The 22,505-nt window shown below is 42.3% G+C and overlaps 2 protein-coding genes across 2 annotated transcripts; one reads left to right on the top strand and one right to left on the bottom strand.

The window, feature by feature from the left end:
- Positions 1-6,774: 6,774 nt before the first annotated feature.
- chchd7 (coiled-coil-helix-coiled-coil-helix domain containing 7) lies at positions 6,775-10,116 on the bottom strand. Its single transcript, XM_056363991.1, has 4 exons — positions 9,846-10,116; positions 8,552-8,611; positions 8,377-8,475; positions 6,775-7,191 (listed from the first exon to the last, which is right to left on the bottom strand). Exons 1-4 carry the CDS (start codon positions 9,888-9,890, stop codon positions 7,087-7,089), a joined length of 309 nt encoding a protein of 102 aa, XP_056219966.1. The 5' UTR covers positions 9,891-10,116; the 3' UTR covers positions 6,775-7,086.
- A 211-nt stretch (positions 10,117-10,327) lies between these two features.
- Positions 10,328-22,505, top strand: plag1 (pleiomorphic adenoma gene 1). Its single transcript, XM_056363989.1, has 3 exons — positions 10,328-10,624; positions 20,455-20,811; positions 20,974-22,505. Exons 2-3 carry the CDS (start codon positions 20,564-20,566, stop codon positions 22,154-22,156), a joined length of 1,431 nt encoding a protein of 476 aa, XP_056219964.1. The 5' UTR covers positions 10,328-10,624; positions 20,455-20,563; the 3' UTR covers positions 22,157-22,505.

Here is a 22,505-nt window from a genome sequence, read left to right as displayed (position 1 = left end):
TTTATTGATTCATATAAACTGAAGTGAACAAACAGCTGAATGATCTGTGGCTGAAAAGTCACTCACTGGTTCTTAATTATAGTTAACTTTGAATAATTAACCTGGGCGGCAGACTGTGTTGTAGTCATGATGATACCAGGCCACTGACATATACTGTTTATATATATGTGTGTGTGTGTGTGTGTATAGATATGCAGTATGTATATACATATATGGTTGAGTCTGACTCAACTGATCATAACTCTCTGAAGCTGTAGTCGAAAAGTAAAAGCGAAGAAATAAAAGATTAAAGATTAAGATTAAATTACATCAATCACACATTATTCCCCTCCTCAGCAGGATCCTGTTAACACCCATTTTAAAGTGAACATTACTTCATCAGACTGTTACTGTGATGATTATACCAATTCTAAAGCTCACTCTGACGTCACAAAGACTCACCTGGTACCACCTGAACAGAGCCCAGCAGAGCAGGTAGGCGGCCAGGCTGAACTTGGCGGTCCGGTATCTCTCCGGTAAACAGCTCAGGTACATGAGCAGCTCCGACCGTCCTCCGCTCGGCGGCTCTCCCCGGGACAACCCGCTGTTCTCCGACGTGTCCGTGCTGCTGGCCGGGCTCTCCATGACCGCCCCCCCCCCCCACCCCCGCCGCCCCCGTGGGGTCCTGGTCCACACAAAGTTCCGTTCACCTAGAACCGGCTGGGACTGGAGTCAGAGCTCAGCGCGGCAACACGGAGGTCTCCCATACTGTCCTCAACTGTCCTCTCACACACTGGCTGCTGCTGCTGTGGGAGGAAGGTGATGATGATGATGATGCCAGCTCCGAAGCGCGCCAAGTCTTAGAGTTAGTAATCACTCGCACGTCCAGGATTTAACTGAGCCCGGAAACCTCCAGTGTAAACGACTTTAATTTTTCAAATTAAAAGTCCCAGGACGCCCCTTCAAAGTGTCTGCTGCTCTGCCCCCAGTGCACAGGTCAGTGAAGGCCTGCAGCGCCCCCTGGTGGCAGAGCCACGTGACACACGCACATAGTGACACGCCCCCTTTATTTTAAATCAGTGAACTGTTTGTCAGTTGATGTTCAGACCGTTGTACTGACTGTTGTACTGACTGTACTGACTGTTGTACTGACTGTTGTACTGACTGTACGGACTGTTGTACTGACTGTTGTACTGACTGTTCTGACCGTTGTACTGACTGTTGTACTGACTGTACGGACCGTTGTACTGACTGTTGTACTGACTGTACGGACTGTTGTACTGACTGTTGTACTGACTGTTCTGACCGTTGTACTGACTGTTGTACTGACTGTTGTACTGACTGTTCTGACTGTTGTACTGACTGTTGTACTGACTGTTGTACTGACTGTTCTGACTGTTGTACTGACTGTTGTACTGACTGTTGTACTGACTGTTCTGACTGTTGTACTGACTGTTGTACTGACTGTTCTGACCGTTGTACTGACTGTTCTGACTGTTCTGACTGTTGTACTGACTGTTGTACTGACTGTTGTACTGACTGTTCTGACTGTTCTGACTGTTGTACTGACTGTTGTACTGACTGTTGTACTGACTGTTCTGACTGTTATACTGACTATAGTATAACAGTATAATAGTATTATAGTATTATAGTATAACAGTATAACAGTATTATAGTATTATAGTATTATAGTATAACAGTATAACAGTATTTAGTATTATAGTAATATAGTATAACAGTATAACAGTATTATAGTATAACAGTATAACAGTATTATAGTATTATAGTATTATAGTATAACAGTATTATAGTATTATAGTATTATAGTACAATAGTATTGCAGTATCTTCAACAGCTGAATGAGATGAACACCTGACTCACTGAACTACTGTTTTAATTCACAGTGATCACAGCTGACTGATGATGAACTGATGAACTGATGATGAAATGAAACACAGTCACCTGAACAGTCCATTCATACTGTATCACACAGAACAACCAATGACAGCAGCTCCCTGTCACCTTCAAACAGGTAATAATAAACCTACTGTCACTGTGTAGGAATAATACACACAGTCATTTAATCTATAACTGTACAAGATCAATACAAAGGTTCAGACTGCAGAGACACAGACTTCAGCTGAGGTCAACTCTGTGTAGATCCTCTGTAGTGACACACACCACCTGAAACACACAGGTACACATCAGGACATTAGGTTATCCTAGAATAAAGATCATTCTCACACAGCTCATCTACACTGGGACGTACCTGTTCAGGTGTAAGGTCAGACAGGAGGAGTCTCTGTTACATCCACTTTAACACCAAACCTTTGGTCCAAACCAAGAGACAACAGAAAAGAGACAAACAAACTAACTGGCTGACCTCTGATTGGCTGCTCTGACAGCCAATCAGAGGTCTTAGAGGACGGCATGACACTGATCAGTCACATGAACAAAAAGCCATCGAAGGTCTGGAGAACACTGACTGATCCACACTGCTGATTAACAGAGCGATACTCCTTCAGGTGCGTCCTTCTTCTGCTGAAGGCTCCAACAGGTGGATCCTTCACGGTCCAACATATCCCATGATTCATTGCTCTCCGGTGATGAAAATAACATGTCAGTAAACCACAGTGACAGAGAGTCTGAGGATCACACTGTTAAATGTCAGTACAGTGTTTCAGCTCAACAACGGTACAACTGCTAAAACCAAGAGACTGAAAACTAAAGTCATGTGTTGTCAGGGTTGCTAGGCAACAGGAGCAGCGCTCTGACTGAGTCCTCTGGTTCCTGAACTGAGACACAGCTACAGTCCCTCTGCTCTTCATTGTTTCCTGACTCTTAGGTTTCATTCATCTTTTTAACCTCCAGATTCACCTGAGACCAACTGTCTCTGGTTTATGTAACTCCAGAGGTGAGACCTGTCACTGAACATCTGTACTGAACATCTGCTTCACGGTCATCATGTGATCTGACCTCAGGAGCTGCGCTGACTGATTTCAGACTGATGAACAGTGACTCACACTCACCTGGTGGTGGGAGGGGTCGGGGTAGTCACAGACGTCCAGCGGGAAGACGGAGCGTATCAGCGTTTTCACCTCCTCAGGGTAAACATAGGTGGGCCGACACAGACTCCCCGCCTTCACCCCCACCTTATGAAACATCTGGAATAAAAGAGGAAGAGCTGAGGCAATATATGATGATCGATGAGTCATTCATCATTTCATCTATTCTTTCATCCGTCCAGAAATCCATTTTCTGCTGCTTCTCCAGGTCCCGGCTCTTCTCCCCAGCCACGTCCATGTGTTTTTGAAAAGTGCTTCATAAATAAAGTTTTTATTGTTATTATTATGTCATCAATGTGCCAAACATACATGGTTAAAACTGTTACATGAACACAGACCAGTTTCCTCTGCAGGAGCCTGTACACCTTCCTCCGACGGGCGCGGTCACTCCTCAGTCTTTTGGCGGAGAGGATGAGTGATGCCATCCACACAGGAAGTCTGAGACAGGGCAGAGGTGGACATCACAAGTCTAGTCAGGTGGATCTTTACTATCGTTACTCCTGCATGACTAGCTGAGTATCAGGGATGAAGGAAACTGTATCTCACCCGAGGGAACAGCAGAGATCAACGTACTCGTCCATGAGCAGGTGACAGCAGAGATCTGAAGGTGTTCACGTCCTTCTTTATTCTGTCACATCAGAAACCATCACACAGTTGGTTCAGCTGCACAAAACACCTTCAGTCTCCTGAAGGTTTGCTTAAAATGTATTTCAGGTTTTCCCTTATCTTAGTCTCATACCTTCAGGACTTAAAGAAAAGACCTTAGTGACTAAAGTTCACCTGGTGAAGTTCCTGTCAAATCAACAGGATGAGATAACAGGTGTCACAAGTGCTAACGGCAGCAAATCGACTGTCTCCATGGAAACAGCAGAATTTTGCTGCTGTAAAATCTCTTTCACTGCTGTAAACTTTGTAACTTTTTGAAACCTTTCAAGAGATGTTGTGCAACTCCCTCAGCTAAGGAGAAATGAAACCTTAAGTGTCAGACTTTAGTAAAAAACTCAGTGTTTTGTGCAAACGCCGAGGTCATGTGACCCGAGTCCACACCTTGTCCATGCAGTGACCTCACACTGCAGCACAGGTGAATATAGACTCAAAGTAACATCAGTCTCTTTGCTCCTTTGCAGAAACAAGCTGCAACTAACAATTAGTTTCATTATTGATTAATAAGTCAATAATCTTTTGATTAACTATGTGGTTATAAAAGGCCACTTTAAAATAATATCAAACACATAAGCAGCAAATGTTCACTCTGAGAATATTTGATATTTGTAATTAATAAAACAAAATTCACAAATGTTTCAGGTGAATTTCTGTCAGTGGACTCAGTAATTAATGGACTCACTGTTTCAGAGTTAATTACGATAATTAATTACACATATTAACAGGTTTTCAGGATCACTGTAAACTAACTGATGACGTCACGAGGCCTCAGAGTACAGTGTAACAACTTAAAGTCATCAACTGTGACAATCAGCTAACCTGCAGCGTAACATGACGTCAGCACGTAGGCTAAATGCTAATTAATAACACTTAGCTAACCCTAACCCTCAACATTAGCTCAGCTCTATCTTCTTCGCTGTTTTAGAGACATTAGTTTGACTAGAACTTCCTGTTGACTGTATTTTATAAGACGAAGAAGAGACTTAAATTCATCTAATGAATGTTTGTCTCATTGAATAAATCAGGACAGTTATTAGCATGTTTACATAACGGCTACTAACGGTGATAACGTACAGCCTACCTGTGACCGAGGTGACGACGTGTGTGCCCCCGTGAAATGCCCCGCCCCCAGGTCACAGTGTGGGTGGAGTTAGCTGGGCTGGGGTCAGGTGTTGGTTGGTCGTAGCAGAGATAAGGACAGGTAAGCGACAGGTAAACAGTGAGGAACAGTAGCTCGTACAGCATCAGATCAACTCTCACATTCATCACTAATATTTTATCTTTTTTTATTCACGTAACCATGACAACCTGTAGTTGTACAGATCAATTAACACTGACATGTTAAAGAATAAAGGTTATTTAACTTCATACATTATAAACTTAAACATCAGTTACTTATGTTCTATAAGAAAATCATATTCTGTTTAGAAATCATGATATTAATAATTATGATAGTAAAAATGTCATACAAGTAATAATATAATAAAGAGAGAGAGAGAGAGAGAGAGGTTACAGAACATAAAGAGAAACAGTCTCAGGTAACAAGTTATACAAGTTATTAAAAAGGGAAATAACGTTTTCTGGATATAATTGACCTTTTTTATATTTTTTAATAAAGAAACCTATTTTTTAAGTTGATTCCATGATGATTCATCATTATTGTTCAGTTATTAATGTGTTAATGTGTCTTACCTGCTGCAGGTGAGTCATCACTGGAGTCACTACAATGTGGAGGAGAGACAGTTTAAATACTTATGTACGTCATCCTGTGACTGTTGGACAGGTGATGCTTCATCTTCACCTGATCCGTCAATGATCCGTCAATGATAAACCAATCATATGATACACTGTAGGGATGTGAACTGACCCCCAGTCTGCTGCATTATGAATACTGTTATTTAAATGCTTTTTTCTAATAATATTTATTACTTTCATACTTCAGGTATTTTTTATTTTATTATTGCTGCAGGAAATGTGATTATTGATTGATTATTGATCAGTCTGGGTCCTGGTCCTGGTCTACAGCTCTGGATAAACTCACCTCATCACATCTCACACATTTAACCAGTGTGAAGATCTGATTTAAATCAAACTACATAATAATATCATGTATATATATTTTCTACAATCATGACGTATATTTGTTAACACAACTCCTCAGGTTGATCAGTAGATAACATCAGATTGCAGCATCACAGATCTAAAGTCAGAATGAAGACCTCTCCACTGCAGCTCAACAACCAAACACGAGGAGGAGATTTCATGTCAACACCGACCACAACGCACCGACTGTTTACCGTTTAAACTTTCAGTCTAAAATCTTAAAAAGATCCAACATTATATCTGTGTTGTTTCTTTGAGACCTGATCAGACTGACGGAGGTCTGGATTCATGTACAGAACCAGGATGATGCAAAAACATCAGAACAAGGGAAATCAAACACCAGACTGATGGAGATGAGGGGGTGGGACTGAAGGGATATGGTCAGAATCATATGGACACTTCTGTCTTTTCCTGTTGCAACACACACACACACACACACACACACACACACACAGGAAGTGTTTCCAGGGGACTCTGCCCAACTGTGACGTCCCAAGTTAGACGCATTGCATTAAAAGCCTGGTTCATCACTTCTTAGTGTCCCCTGGAAACACTTCCTGTGTGTTGAGTGTCTGCAGCTCATGTGTTTTCTGAAGTTGCAGAATGTGGAGCTTCAGGGCCACCGTACTTACTGTTTAAACAGCATAAGTTAGTGTTTACATTATATTAAATACAGATATTAAATATGATGTTGAGAAACATTTTTCAGCTGCAGATCAATAAACTCACTCAGCTGTTCCTGGACCAGATGATAAGTTATAATCATAGATCATCCATTAACTCGGATAAATGAGTCGATTCCACTGAATAAATGTGAGTTTAACAGACTGACTCTATTGGATACTTGAGCGAACACGCTCAACAGCTGACTGAACGAACTCTGATCAGCTGTTCGATCTCAGAGTTCAGGTTCAGTTTCACTTTCTGGATCAGGTCCTTGGACTTTTCAAACCATAACAAAAAATACTTTAAATTTTCTTTAATTCACTTCATACTATGTCAGTTCATGTCACATGGTCAATAACCTCAATAAATAATACTTCCTTTTTTATTTCAGAATAAAAGTCCAGCTACAGATGTTCAGTTCAGTGTGACCTGAGAACAGTTCAGTTAGTGTCGGTCACCCAGCAGCATCACCAGGGTGTGTAGGCCCGGTTCCTGGACCTGCTGGTCTCTGAGGGACCCTGCTGGTCTTCAGTGGGACCCTGCTGGTCTCAGTGGGACCCTGCTGGTCTTCAGTGGGACCCTGCTGGTCTCTGTGGGACCCTGCTGGTCTTCAGTATGGCTTTCCTCCGATAGCAGTGAGCATCTCCCTCCTCTCTGCAGCAGTGGGCATGTCGGGCCTCACTCCGTTCCTCCTCCTCTCCAACATGATGTTGTGCTGAATGGAAACAAACACAAGAGGCTTGAAGGTCTTAGTTCTTCATGTGAAGTTATTCAGTTATTCAGATGAACATGTCATTGTTATGGCCTCACAGTTGAGACTGAATGAAAACTGAAAATGCCTGTTTTGTTTTGAGAACTGTACAAACTGTTTCCTTAAAACCCAGTGAAGCTTCTTCTATGGATTATTTCATATCTAGATAAAAACTATTTAAACACATCTCACACATCTATGCATTATTATAAAAGAAAATGATTTACTGTATTTGTTCATAAATATTTTTCAAGGTAATACTTTCATGGCAGTTGTTCCAAAAGAAAACAAGGTGGTGCAGGTAACTGCAGTAACTCGGTGTCTTAGAGTAATGTTTGTAATCCGTCAGTGTCTGTGACAGCGACCACAGGATGGCATCATGCTGATGCTCCTCTGATGACTTCCTGTTGGAGAGCTGTGAAGTTCAGTTTACAGTAACAACAAACCTCTGTCCAACATCAGTAAAATATTAAATGACTCAGAACTGCACTATTTGAATTTAAGGTCAGGTCAGATCGAATACACTGAAAATACAAAATAAACCTCACTGCAACTAAAGTGACTTCACCTGTGATTTATCATTTGTTCATTTAATGAACAATGTTTTAAAACATAACCAATGATAATTAAGGGACAGATGTGTCACAGTTGTGTAAAGGACCTTGTGCTGATGTGACCTTTACATTAACATGAGACAAACATGTAAAATCATCATCATGTTATCATAACACAGCTCGTGTGAAACATATCGCCGCCTCTGTTGTTCAGTTTCCACCAGTCTGCAGTAAATATCTTGTGACATTAAACCAGTGGAGAGCTGTTAATGGTTCTACCAAAGGAACCTTTAGGTGAGCACAAATAAGGACAGGTAAGTCTGTTCTCTACCAAAGGTTCCCTCTGTGGTGACGACTCTTCTGCAGATCAAAGTGTGTTGCCACTCACTGCTTCTTCCTCACCCCCTTCTGCCCCTCACTGTGCAGCTGCCCTGATCAACCAGGGGCTGTTGCAGCGTCAGGGACAGGAAGCTTTGCTGTCTACCCAACATGAACAGGTGAGTTTAGACAAACCACAGGTACGGCTGCTGGTATCAAAGCTAAGGTCTGTGATGTTCACGTTCATCCAGCTGCATGGTTCCCAAAAACCACTCACCCAGTACTTCCTGCAGTCCTTATATCTCTGGAAATAAGCTGAACACATTCTCTTATCGTAGTTGGAGGCATCCAAACACTTATGGGAGGCATCACTCTCCTGAAACAGAGACGCAGGATTAGAGACGTTCCAGCAGCAGCAGATGTTTGACGGAGTGTGAAGGTGGGGATCTTACCTCCATGCACGGGTTACTGTCCTGATTCCGAAGTTTTTTGTGATTTTTATCCATTTGGATCTGAACGGACAGACAACATAAAGATGCTCAGTTTGTGCAGGCAGACACTTCTCCTGATTAGTTCATTTTAATATTTACAGAAGTCAGTCACACAACTAATCAGCTCCACGTTCTATAAATTCATGTTCACACACTTTTATTTGCTGATGTCAGTTTGACAATAAAATGAATATCTGGTTGGACAAACCTAAACACTTGATGACACATGAAGTTACATGTATATTGAGCAACGATATTATAATAATGTATATTGTTAATAGATATTTGTGGGAAAACTGCAGCTTGCGTCCTGATAATAAAACACAGATTGATCGATCTGACTACTTTTGCTTTGCAGTAAAAATGAAAGCCTGAGGGGAACCATAGCAGCTGTGGGTTTAAGGTGCCGACCAAGAACCAGAACATTCCTCATTGTCACTAATTCCTTGTCCCGTCTTTACTGTCCTATCCTTAACGTTAATTCAAACATATTGTACGTGTAGTTTGCTGTTACTTGTCAGCAAACATAGACAACAATACTGATGTATCTGTGATAACCACTATATCAATCAGGCTCTAATTTTGACAAGGGAAGTAATTCTTATTAAAATGTAGAATTTTTCACTGCATTTCTGTGCACAAATGACTACATCACATCTATCACACAAATACGAACACTCTGCTGTGGGATAATTTAGACTTATGGAAGGCTTATTTTTGACAGGCCTCTATACATGTGCAGCTCATATGTAGAGAGAAAACACATCACATTATATTCAGCAAAAACATACACAGCTCCAGAATTCTGTATATATAAAATCATGATACATCATATTTATAGTCCCTACTAGAAGTTATACTACACAAAGCCACAGGTCAGGTTCCCACTTTATCCTATAAACACGTTGAGTTTTGATGTATTTAAATATCCTTTTGATTTTTATTGTAACTCATTTTGGTGTTTAAAGTGTATGCCGAATTTAACAGCTGCTGTTCCTTTATAGGAAAAACGTATTAATTAATAACGACGTGTGGTGTTCACTTTACAAATAAACACGTCTTACGTAAACTTTATGTTTCTCAACAGAGTTTGGTGACGCAGCCCCCGGACCCCCTCCCTCCAGTATATGTAACGTTACTACACTGTTGACCTTCACTGATTTCACCAAACGGAAAACGGGGAAACTTTGACCTCTCATTAAAATAGAAGGACTAGCTTCAGGGGTGGAGGGAGATACAGCTACACGACACCTACCTTTGACAAATGCCAGCTTTTCTCCAGGCTAATGAATGTGTGCATGCGCCTAGTCTCTTCACCAGTGAAGGTTATCCTGTTTTTAAAAAGACCGTGATAACCGACAGGCCTGTGCAGCTTCCTGCCTTCAAAGATGATGTTGACATCTATATCCCTTTAGCATGCTAGCAAGACTTTTGCTTCTAAACGCTAGCGGACAGCTTTACGCTACATGTAGCTAGCTAGTTAAGCTACACATGCCGTAAGACACAACCTCCCTGTCATGCTCAAGACAACTCTAGTCTCGCTGTTGCAACAGCGCACCAGGAAAATCACCCACACCGTCACCGACAACTGACAGCAGGGTCAGCCAATAGGAGCCTCTGAAAAGTTACCACGTTGACTGACAGCCCACCGAGCGAATAGCATTTCCTGGCCGACACGCTGCTCTTCCTATCGTTGTATATCGGACTTAACCAACTTTAAACGATTGACAGTACATCTAGCAAGTCCAGAAATGGAGTTTTATTGAAAGGGACTGTAACTGACACTGGAGGGAAAGTGGCAGCGACTTACACAAATCAAAAAGGCACAAGGGGGCGGAACTTCGAATGGGCGTGGCTAAATCCTAGTGCGGTTGCATCGCAGCGCATACACAATGGCTGCTCGAAAGAGGGGAAAGCAAACAATTTTCAGGCCCGCCGCGTCTAGCAAAAAATATGAGAAAAAAATTATTAAAAATTCGGAAAATAGTTGAAAGTGAAGAAAAACTCAACAGAAAGGATGTTAAAGCGTCCGGGGTAAGTTTGATGTAAATTAAGTAAACGGTTACACAGTTCTTGAATTAAAATATCGGGGTTATTTAAATTATGAGAGAGGGGTGAGCTGGGGAAAAAGTTAGTGTTAATCAGTACCCAGTTTGGGACCACAGAGAAAACCAAGGGAGGTACAAGTACTGGAGAAAAAAATAAAATAAATTATGTCACTGGTGATATTAGTGTCACGGTGAGTGTCCACGAACATTAAAGAGCACGGGGATCCGCAGAATGAGGGAAAGTTGAGTAAAGTTGAACATAGCCTCCACACTGGCTTTATTTTTAATATAATAAGAGCAGCAGTGCGATGGACACCGACAGCAACAGACGCACTTGGTTTCAGCTGTAATGTCACTTTTCCTTCAGTCTGCATTCACATGGAGCTGCCTGTTCACGGCTGCACACACTTCACCAGAGCGGTGTCAACATGTCCGGATCGATCCGAGCATCTCACTCCCCGAACTGCGAACCACGCAGCGGCCACACTCACACTCCGCCACGCTCTTTCACTTTTACTCCATAAACTGTGTCGCATTGACATCCAGTGCAGGTATCGATCATGCTGATGTCAGTCAGAGGCTGATCAACAACAATTATTACTTGTCAATAAAGCAGCAAAATGGAGGCGGAACTTCAGGCAAACTAATTAGGCAGAGATTCACATTTTCTTCTGCAGCTTCTTTTAACACCTGAAGTCAATGTGTTTTAAGTGTGGTTCTCAGTGTGGTTCTAAGTGTGATCCTCTGTGTCATCCTCAGTGTGGTTCTAAATCTGGTTCTCAGTTTGATCCTCAGTCTGGTTCTTGGTTCTCAGTGTGGTTGTAGAGGTCTGTAGTTGCAGTGTGGCTGCAGATCACTGGCTCCTTGTTGTTGTTGTCTTTGATTTGTTGTCGTTGTATATTTATGTTGATTTGTTGTTGGTTTGTTCTTATTGTTGTTGTTGCACAGCTGAAGTCCGTGTGTTTGTGTCATGGTTCCCGCTGCTGTTGAAGTGTGTTGTCAGTGTTGGTTCCAGTCTCTGTTGACACCTGTCCTGTACCAGAAACCTACGGGTCTGAGGTTGTCTTGGTCTGAGGCTGCTGTGTCACATACAGACCAGTGATATCTGTCACACTTCAGACTTGTTGTTGTTGTTCTGTGTAAACTCTGCTTTATGTCCTGAGACAGTGTGACTGCAGCTGAGACCAGGACCTGGTTCCACAGAGACAGATTCTGTCTCAGATAGAGGGTTAGGGTTCTGACTGTGTCTCAGATAGAGGGTTAGGGTTCTGACTGTGTCTCAGATAGAGGGTTAGGGTTCTGTCTGTGTCTCAGATAGAGGGTTAGGGTTCTGTCTGTGTCTCAGATAGAGGGTTAGGGTTCTGTCTGTGTCTCAGATAGAGGGTTAGGGTTCTGACTGTCTCAGATAGAGGGTTAGGGTTCTGTCTGTGTCTCAGATAGAGGGTTAGGGTTCTGTCTGTGTCTCAGATAGAGGGTTAGGGTTCTGACTGTCTCAGATAGAGGGTTAGGGTTCTGACTGTCTCAGATAGAGGGTTAGGGTTCTGACTGTCTCAGATAGAACAGTCAGACTTCAGAGAGACTGAGTCTGAATTCATCTGTTACACAAAGCAGTTTAGTATCCCGGACTGTGGTACAATGAATTCTGAGTAATTAAGACTTTCTTGCAAATAAAAAAAATGGCAGACTGAGCAACCGTCAACTCTATTTACCTCAGCAGAAAGTTTTTGTGTTTAACAAGAGTTGAACAGCTACAAGGATGTTTTACTTTGGAAATTCAGGGAAGAGTGAAACAATGAAAAAATCGGATTTGGAAAAAAAATGGCTGCCGTCTCTAAAAGCTCTTTCCCTTCTCTTCACCCTCTCCATAACAACGTTAGCAAACCACAAGTTATGAGCTATGTTTTCCTGTTTCTTGTTGTTGGGTGCTGCTGGTCAATTCAGGTGTCATTGATTGTTACCATGGTAACACTGGTCTTAGACCTGAGTTAGTCTGGGGGTAAGGTGTCTAATGTTTCTGTCAGTCTGTATTATCATCAGACTGATCTGGACCAGCACACAGACCAGTCTGACCAGTCTCTGTCAAACTGGTCCCAGACTTTATTCTTTTATTTGAAATATAAAGCTGCTGTTGTGAACAATGGTTTTTATAAAAGATCTATTTTTGTCTTGACATTAACATTAACTATGCTGTTGTAACATTGAGTTATCATGCACTTTTATTTTGAAGGAATATCAACAAAATCATTAGAAACATGTAATTCTTGTTTCTATTTCTATTGATAAATGTTTTTATTCAGTAGCTAAAGTCAAGATGGAAGTGAGTAACTAGATACAGACTAGATAGTGTATTATCATTATTAATATTGTTTTTTAAATTATATAAAAATCAGAAACTTTTTACCAAAACAAATCATGAATCATAAAAAGCTCATTCATGTGTTAAAATCAAATTAAATCAAATCCAATCAAGGGTTAGTAATGAGAATAAAATAGTTTTTGCTAAAGAATATGTAAGTTTCTTTTATTGATGTGAAAAAGTTCAGCTCTTTATAATTTCAAGCTCTAATAAGTCTTAATTATTACAAAGTAATAACTAATTATTAGTGTAGTTATTCGTAGTAATTGAGGTAATTTCTGTTAGAAATGTAGGAATCAGTGCAGACACGAGTGACTCTGATAACTTCATTTCAACAGCAGAAAGACTCAAAGACTGAGTCCTCTGACTGTTTTCATCTGTCAGGTTACAGGAAATACTAATAATAAATTTAATTAAAGTAATAGAAAAATATCAGACTGTACGTGGTGTCAGCTGCACAAAGACTTCAAACTTATTACCAATAAAGATAAATGAGTATTTTTAATTTGACAGAAGAATGATTACAGATCATAAATTTCTGCTCACTGATAATTCCCCGTGTGATTTTTTAAAAACCTTTTAGTGTGAATTTTCAATATTAATATAATCTGAGTGGATGATTTATTCATCTATATTCAGCCCAGTTTTGTGTTTTATTACAATAAATGTTTGTTTTAAAATGTAAAAGCTAAAACTCTATAGATTTCTTTATTTGAAATACACAATTAAATAATTCCAGCTGATTTATTGGAATTCTTTGTCCATATGTGGAAACGACAGATTATGCAGAGTTAGTGGACTGAGACTGAAGCAGGCTGACACCGACTCCTCTGGCTGGCTGTTTGTTTCATGTCACAGCTTCTGTGTTCACAGTCTAAATTCATACGTTTTTATGAATCTATAACAACCTGCTGACGCTGAGTTAGATCATTTTATTTCTAAAATCAACAGGTTTTTCTCTTTTCTCTGGAACTTGTCGTTTTTTAGGCCTCACTGAGCTGAACGTGTAAAACTTGTTTTTTAGTCAAATCATTATTATTTATGGATTATTTTAACTTTAACAAACACCAGAGGAAACACTATTTGCTGTTTATCACAGACCATTTAGTGTCTGTAGTTTGGACATTTATTCTGAAGTTTTAAATATCATCTGTGTTGTTCCTGGTCTGAACTGTTATAATTTTATTAACCAAGTAAAGACACAGAGCAAAACTATTTACACTAAAAAACTTTACTCAATTATAAAATGACATTCTGAATTTGACACAGCCACAACAGTCACTAAAAACAACAGAATCTACCACATGACTGATGAGACATGATGCTTTCTACTGTCGAATAAAGGTTCATTGTTAAGTCTATTCAAATGTTCAAGACTGTCAAAATGACATAAAAACTTTGTTCACTTAACAAACGCTCATCCCTTGTGAGGTGGACATGATTTTTTTAATGCTAAGTCAATGATTTTTGAGTTCATTTTACTTTAATTTATAAAGCTGATACAGTTCTAATTTTATGTTATTAAAACAAAAATTATTTGACTGAAATTTTTGTGTCAAAATGACAAACATCTCAAGGCAGCCGCGGGTCATGTATCACATGTTCTCAACTTTCACGTTACTGTACTGGAAAGTTTTTGTCCAATGAATCTTTGAGTGAGTGAATTGGGATTCAGCTGAGTAATGAAAAAGTTTAAGTTCATTTGACTTTAAACTCCCAACATATGATGATGTTTGTACATGAAATCACTAAGTTATGACACATTAATTTATTTGTGTTGACTAAACATAATACAGATTCAGTAACCTCATAATTTTAAGTCATATAACATGTAAACTTTCTGTTGATATAACATATAATTAAATGTTTAATTAAATCAAATGTAATTTGTTGTGTGATTAAAAAGGTCATGTTGAAGTGACATAAATTTCCAGTCAGACGAGGGTCAGGTGACTCATTTATTTTGTGTCAGGTGAACTGATAACTTTCATGTTACTGTACAAAACTAAAGTTTTGAGTGCAGCTGTTTCCAATAAACATTTAAGTTGAATGGGTGAACTGAGATTTACAGTGTGAGACCTGCTCGTTTACATATGTTTGTTTTTGTGTCCATGATGCTGGTTTGATCATGTGTTGATGCACAGTGAGCACCTCGTCCTGTTGACTCTTTGGTCCTGGTCTTCGTCTGTCCCTCATCAGTCCAGTCGACTCTGGTGTTTCAGGAGAGTGTTGGTTTCTCCAGCTGCTGCAGGGAAATCCTCCTCTGAACATCTTCCTCTGATTCTGTCCTCTGTCCTGATTCCGTCCTCTGATTCTGTCCTCTGATTCTGTCCTGATCCTGTCCTCTGATTCTATCCTGATTCTGTCCTCTGATTCTGTCGTGATTCTGTCCTCTGATTCTGTCCTCTGATTCCGTCCTCTGTCGTCTGATTCTGTCCTGATTCTGTCCTCTGATTCTGTCCTCTGTCGTCTGATTCTGTCCTCTGTCGTCTGATTCTGTCGTCTGATTCTGTCCTCTGATTTTGTCCTCTGTCGTCTGATTCTGTCCTGATTCTGTCCTCTGATTCCGTCCTCTGATTTTGTCTTCTGTCCTCTGATTCTGTCCTCTGTCGTCTGATTCTGTACTCTGATTCTGTCCTCTTATTCCGTCTTCTGATTCTGTCTTCTGTCCTCTGATTCTGTCATTCTGTCCTCTGATTTTGTCCTGATTCTGTCCTCTGTCCTGATTCTGTCGTCTGATCCTGTCCTCTGATTCTGTCATTCTGTCCTCTGATTCTGTCCTCTGATTATTTCCTCTGTCCTCTTATTCCGTCCTCTGATTCTGTCGTCTGATTAAGTCCTCTTATTCTGTCCTCTGATTCTGTCGTCTAATTCTGTCCTCTGTCCTGATTCTGTCCTCTAATTCTGTCCTCTGATTCTGTTGTCTGACTCTGTCCTGATTCTGTCATCTGATTCTGTCCTCTGATTCTGTTGTCTGACTCCGTCCTGATTCTGTCCTCTGATTCTGTTGTCTGACTCTGTCCTGATTCTGTCAACTGATTCTGTCCTCTGATTCTGTTGTCTGACTCCGTCCTGATTCTGTCCTCTGATTCTGTTGTCTGACTCTGTCCTGATTCTGTCCTCTGATTCTGTCCTCTGATTCTGTCCTCTGATTCTGTCCTCTGATTCTGTCCTCTGATTCTGTTGTCTGACTCTGTCCTGATTAAGTCCTCTTATTCCGTCCTCTGATTCTGTCCTCTGATTCTGTCATTCTGTCCTCTGTTGTTGTCCTGATTCTGTCCTCGGATTCTGTCCTCTGTCCTGATTCTGTCCTCTGATCATGTCCTCTGATTCTGTCCTCGGATTCTGTCCTCTGTCCTGATTCTGTCCTCTGATTCTGTCATTATGTCCTCTGATTCTGTCCTGATACTGTCCTCTGATTCTGTCCTCTGTCCTGATTCTGTCCTCTGATTCTGTCATTATGTCCTCTGATTCTGTCCTGATACTGTCCTCTGATTCTGTCCTCTGTCCTGATTCTGTCCTCTGATTCTGTCATCTGATACTGTCCTCTGATTCTGTCATTATGTCCTCTGATTCTGTCCTGATACTGTCCTCTGATTCTTTACTCTGTCCTCTGATTCTGTCCTCTGTCTATGTCCTGATTCTGTCCTCTTAGTCTGTCGTCTGATTCTGTCATCTGATTACGTCCTCTTATTCCGTCCTCTGATTCTGTCGTCTGATTCTTTCCTGATTCTGTCCTCTTATTCCGTCCCGATTCTGTCGTCTGATCCTGTCCTCTTATTCTGTCCTCTGATTCTGTCCTCTGTCCTGATTCTGTCCTCTGATTCTGTCGTCTGATTCTATCATCTGATTCTGTCGTCCGATTCTGTCATTCTGTCATCTGATTCTGTCCTGATTCTGTCCTCTGATGCTGTCCTGATTCTGTCGTCTGATTCTATCATCTGATTCTGTTGTCCGATTCTGTCATTCTGTCCTCTGATTCTGTCCTGATACTGTCCTCTGATTCTTTCCTCTGTCCTCTGATTCTGTCCTCTGTCTCTGTCCTGATTCTGTCCTCTTGAGTCTGTCGTCTGATTTTGTCCACTGTCCTCTTATTCCATCCTCTGATTCTGTCGTCTGACTCTTTCCTGATTCTGTCCTCTTATGCCGTCCCCTGATTCTGTCATCTGATTTTGTCGTCTGATTCTTTCCTCTGTCCTCTGATTCTGTCCTGATTCTGTCAACTGATTCTGTCCTCTGATTCTGTTGTCTGATTCTGTCCTGATTCTGTCCTCTGATTCTGTTGTCTGATTCTGTCCACTGTCCTCTTATTCCATCCTCTGATTCTGTCGTCTGATTCTTTCCTGATTCTGTCCTCTTATTCTGTCCCCTGATTCTGTCGTCTGATTTTGTTGTCTGATTTTGTCGTCTGATTTTGTTGTCTAATTCTGTCCTCTGATTATGTCCTGATTCTGTCCTCTGTCGTCTGATCCTGTCCTCTGATTCTGTCATTCTGTCGTCTGATTCTTTCCTCTGTCCTCTGATTCTGTTGTCTGATTCTGTCCACTGTCCTGATTCTGTCCTCTGATCCAGTTGTCTGATTCTGTCCTCTGTCCTGATTCTGTCCTCTGATTCTGTCCTCTGTCCTGATTCTGTCCACTGATCCAGTTGTCTGATTCTGTCCTCTGATTCTGTCGTCTAATTCTGTCGTCTAATTCTGTCCTCTGTCCTGATTCTGTCAACTGATTCTGTCCTCTGATTCTGTTGTCTGATTCTTTCCTGATTCTGTCCTCTGATTCTGTTGTCTGATTCTGTCGTCTGATTTTGTTGTCTGATTTTGTCGTCTGATTTTGTTGTCTAATTCTGTCCTCTGATTATGTCCTGATTCTGTCCTCTGTCGTCTGATCCTGTCCTCTGATTCTGTCATTCTGTCGTCTGATTCTTTCCTCTGTCCTCTGATTCTGTTGTCTGATTCTGTCCACTGTCCTCTTATTCCATCCACTGATTCTGTCGTCTGATTCTGTCGTCTAATTCTGTCCTCTGTCCTGATTCTGTCCTCTGATTCTGTCCTCTGTAGACTCACACATCTACGATGGTGAAAACATCATCAGCAGCCAATGACCATTACTATCAATCAATCAATCAATCAATCAATCAATCAATCAAATAGTCAATCAATCAATCAGTCAATCAATCAATCAATCAATCAATCAATCAATCAATCAATCAGTCAATCAATCAAATAGTCAATACATATAAAAGACGTCACGTCTTACATCGTAACATTCATTCATTCATTCATTTTCTACTGCTTATCCTCTAGTAGGGTCGCGGGGGGGCTGGAGCCCAGCATCGTAACATGTAGAATAAAATCTTTTCAGTTCATCAAATCTAAAAACATTTAAATGAATGTTGAGAGTCAATTAAATTTTGTTCTTAGTTCTGACCTTCATTCACCTTAATGTCTGGACTAGAGTTGTAGATGAGTGGCAGGAAGCTCCTCCCACTATGACATCACAGCAGGCTTGTTGTTTTGATGACCAGCAGCGGCTTGACTTTATTAGAATGATTAATAATCTGTTCGTTTGGCCTGAAAAATAGTTTGATCGCCTGTTTCTTATATCTAAGGACCTGTTCACACCTGGTCGCACCCGATCACATCTGTTCAAAGATCCGACCACTCAGACCACATTCAGAGGTGGTCTGGACCATGTGGCCACACTGAAGGACCGCCCACTCTACTGACTGATTGGTCCCAGTCTCAGTGTTTCACATGCATTGATTTATGATGTCACCATGAACCACCACATATTGATCTTCTATATTCTTTTACTATTTCACACAACTACACAGTTCGCTCTCTGTAAACAGAGATGATTCATGTGTCACATGGTCATTCTGCCGCCAGGTGTGGACAGATGAGCTGTTCACCTGTGGTTGGATCACCTGTGTTCACGGCAGAGGTCCAGTCCTGCTGCTGTTGGACAGACACAGTTTGTCTTTGACACAGATGAAGACGTGTTCAGTGAACTCTGAAGTAGAGAAGGTAGAAGTGTCCTGGGAGGTCAGCTGAGACATAGCTCTTGTGAATGCAGCTTGACAGTGAGTCATGCTGGTTTAATATGTGTTAACTAATATTGTAATATCATATTGATCAGGAGGGTTGTTGATGAATGAAACAGCATCGTCTTCAGAAACAGTGAAAACATGTTCCTGAGTGAGACGAGCTGAGCTCCTCAAGTACAAACCAACAGTGATCACAGACTTTCTACATGATCATTAAGTTTTATTGTGCATTAAAAGAATTGAACCATATGATTTAAATGACTTTCATTTTAAGATGCTTTGAAGACTTCATGTACTGAAGTAAGAACAGTCTCCTCTCAGATGGGGGCGGAGACTAAGACTGACTGGTTCATTTTTAACTGAGATCACCACAGACAGACAAGTCCAGCTAATGTCATGAACTTCTTTTGGTGATCATGTGACCTATGAAGCTCTGGACATTAAGGTGCTGTATGAATGCAGCCAGTTATTATTTCCACCTGCTCTCAGATGTTTGACCTCTGTCAGTCACCTGACAGCTGCAGCTCCTCTACCTGTCCAGGTGCAGCTGCTACAATACTGTAATGCCAGCGACCCTCACTCCTGCACACGATGTTTACACACTAATAATTAATACGACACCAAATGTGTTTTGTTTTTCTTACATAAACATATTAGTCACTAAATGATGATACCAACATGTTAATGTTCACTGACAGAATTAAAGGGCCAGTGGGTAGGATTTAGGGAGATCATGGAATATAATATATATAATATATATATAAAAGAATGTAATCAGCTCAAAATGATGCTCCATATCTACAGCAGGTCCTCGTGTTTCTACAGGAGCCCAGAGCGGACAAACAAACTCTGGCTCTAGAGACCAGCTCTGTGTTTTACCTGAAGGCCACTGTAGGTTCTCACTCTTGGAGAGGGAGGGCTGAGGAGGGGAGGGGTGTTCAGTTGGTTGCAATCTGCAGCTTCACCACTAGATGTCACTAGATCCTCCACGCAGGTCCTGTAAGGAACAACAGAACATAAAGAACAGAAATGAGAAAAAAGTGATAAAAGTCACCAGATATAGAATTACATGTTAATTAGACTTCAAATTAACGATTCTGAGATTAAACTTTGTGGCTCTAATCTTCTTAGTTTATTAATCATGAGATAAAAAAGATAAAAAAAAACACATTATTAACTTTTAATATTTGGATGAGGTCCAGTGTTGTACAGGTATTGTGTTGTTGTGTCTCTGCATCATATATGTTGAGCTGAATATCAGTGTTTGCTGCTGCATTAATGACGTTTCCTGCAGGAATAACGTGAGCTGATCATTCTGATGATGTCAGCAGTAAACATCCAGGATCATTAGATGAAGTTGAACCTCAGACCTCAGCTCAACCGCTCACATGATCCTCTCTCTCTGTGTCTTGCAGGCCTCTGAGTCCGGGCGGTGTTGAGCACATAAAACTGGATAGAATAATTGCATCAGTACTAGTTGGGCTCTGCGCCCCTGTCCATGTAGCTGGTCTGCCTTAGGGTGCCATGGCCACAGGAACCCAGGGCCACCGTGACCACATCTTGGAGAAAGCCAAGCTCACGCCACCCACGGGGAGGCGCAGGAGAGCCGAGGGGAAGCCCAAGAAGAACTTCCCCTGCCAGGAGTGTCAGAAAGCTTTCAACAGTCTGGAGAAGTTGAAGGTGCACTCGTACTCTCACACAGGAGAAAGACCATACCGCTGCTCCCACCCCGACTGCACCAAGGCGTTCGTCTCCAAATACAAGCTGCTACGGTACAGAGCGCCAGCGGCGCTGCAGGCTGCGCCATGTTGCTTTTCTTTACTGTAACATAGTGTGAAGTAGTCGCAGTGATGTGTTGATGTGTTTGTGTGTCTGTGTAAAGCATGCTACTTAACCATGATTGTTCTGCTCATAGAATGTGTCTGTGTTCAAAGGCATATGGCAACTCACTCACCGGAAAAAAACCACAAGTGTTCATACTGTGAGAAAATGTTCCACCGCAAGGATCACTTAAAGAACCACCTGCACACTCACGACCCGTACAAGGAGGCCTTCACCTGTCAGGAGTGCGGCAAGAGCTACAACACCAAGCTGGGCTTCAAACGCCACCTCGCCCTCCACGCCGCCAACAGCGGAGACCTCACCTGCCAGGTTTGCCTGCAGCCGTTCCCCAGCACTGGGGTTCTTCTCGAGCACCTCAAAACGCACGCCGGCAAGTCCTCAGGCGGGACCAAAGAGAAGAAGCATCGCTGCGAGCACTGCGAGCGCCGATTTTACACCCGGAAGGACGTGCGACGCCACATGGTGGTGCACACTGGACGCAAGGACTTCCTGTGTCAGTACTGTGCCCAGCGCTTCGGCAGGAAGGACCACCTGACACGTCACATGAAGAAGAGCCACCCCCAGGAGCTGCTGAGGGTAAAAACTGAGCCAGCTGATTCGCTGGAGCCCATTGTCTACGACCTGGCGTCCGGGGGCATCAAGGGCGAGCTCCCGGGGATGCTGACGCCGAGACCGCACCAGCTCAACATGTACACAGGCCCCGTCCTGGACACAGAGCCCTTCCCCCCCCACACACACCCCTTCTCTCTGAAGTACCCACTGGGCTCCAACTTTACCTCATACAGCGCCTCCTCTGCGGAGCGGGAGCACCACCTAAAGGGAGAACTGGAGACCTACCTGATGGAGCTGCAGAGCAGCATGCCCTCCTCCTCCTCTGCTGCCCCAGAACCACAGCTCTCCTCCTCCAAACTGGAGCTGGAGCCTCAGGTGGGGGGGCTGGAGGGGGCGAGCGAGGACGTGTCCCTGTCCAAAATGTCCACAGCGGCGGCGGCAGCCGCTGCGGGCGACTCTCTGGCCTCGTCCTCCTCTCTGATGGACTTCTCACAGCTTTTCAACTTCCTTCCGCTCAACGGGCCCCCATACAACCAGGCGGGGGGCAGCGGGGGGCAGGGTGTCGCCTACCCACCCGCCGAAGAGCCCGCACCTCTCGTCCAGCTGCCCCCCCAGTCCTCTGAGGGCCCGGAGGCTGCAGAGAGTCCACTACAGGGGCTCCCCTTCATATCCAACCTGAGCACCCCCACCACACTGCCCCGCTTCCACCAAGCCTTTCAGTGATCCAGTATGTACTGCCCCCCGCACACTGCACTCTAACACACACACACACACACACACTTCTTTTCATGAAGTTGATAAATCAGAGATTCAGAGAGAAAATTGTCTCCTGTTGATCAGCTGATCTGACATCAGAGGAAGTGATGAGGCTTCAGTTCACACACACATCTGTAACAGCAGGAAGCACACACACAGTGCTTTGACCTTCTTTAGAGTCGCTGACCTCGTGACCTTGTGACCCTAGATGCAGATTTTGAGATGTATATTGTTTTTAGCACTTTGACCTCAGTGATGTTTCACACGTCACTTTGTTTATGTCTTTGTAGGTTGATTTTAAAGGACCAGTCCACAG

This window comes from Seriola aureovittata, chromosome 20, assembly GCF_021018895.1.
Source record: "Seriola aureovittata isolate HTS-2021-v1 ecotype China chromosome 20, ASM2101889v1, whole genome shotgun sequence".
NCBI classification, from domain to species: Eukaryota; Metazoa; Chordata; class Actinopteri; order Carangiformes; family Carangidae; genus Seriola; species Seriola aureovittata.
This window is presented reverse-complemented; position numbering and strand designations above follow the sequence as displayed.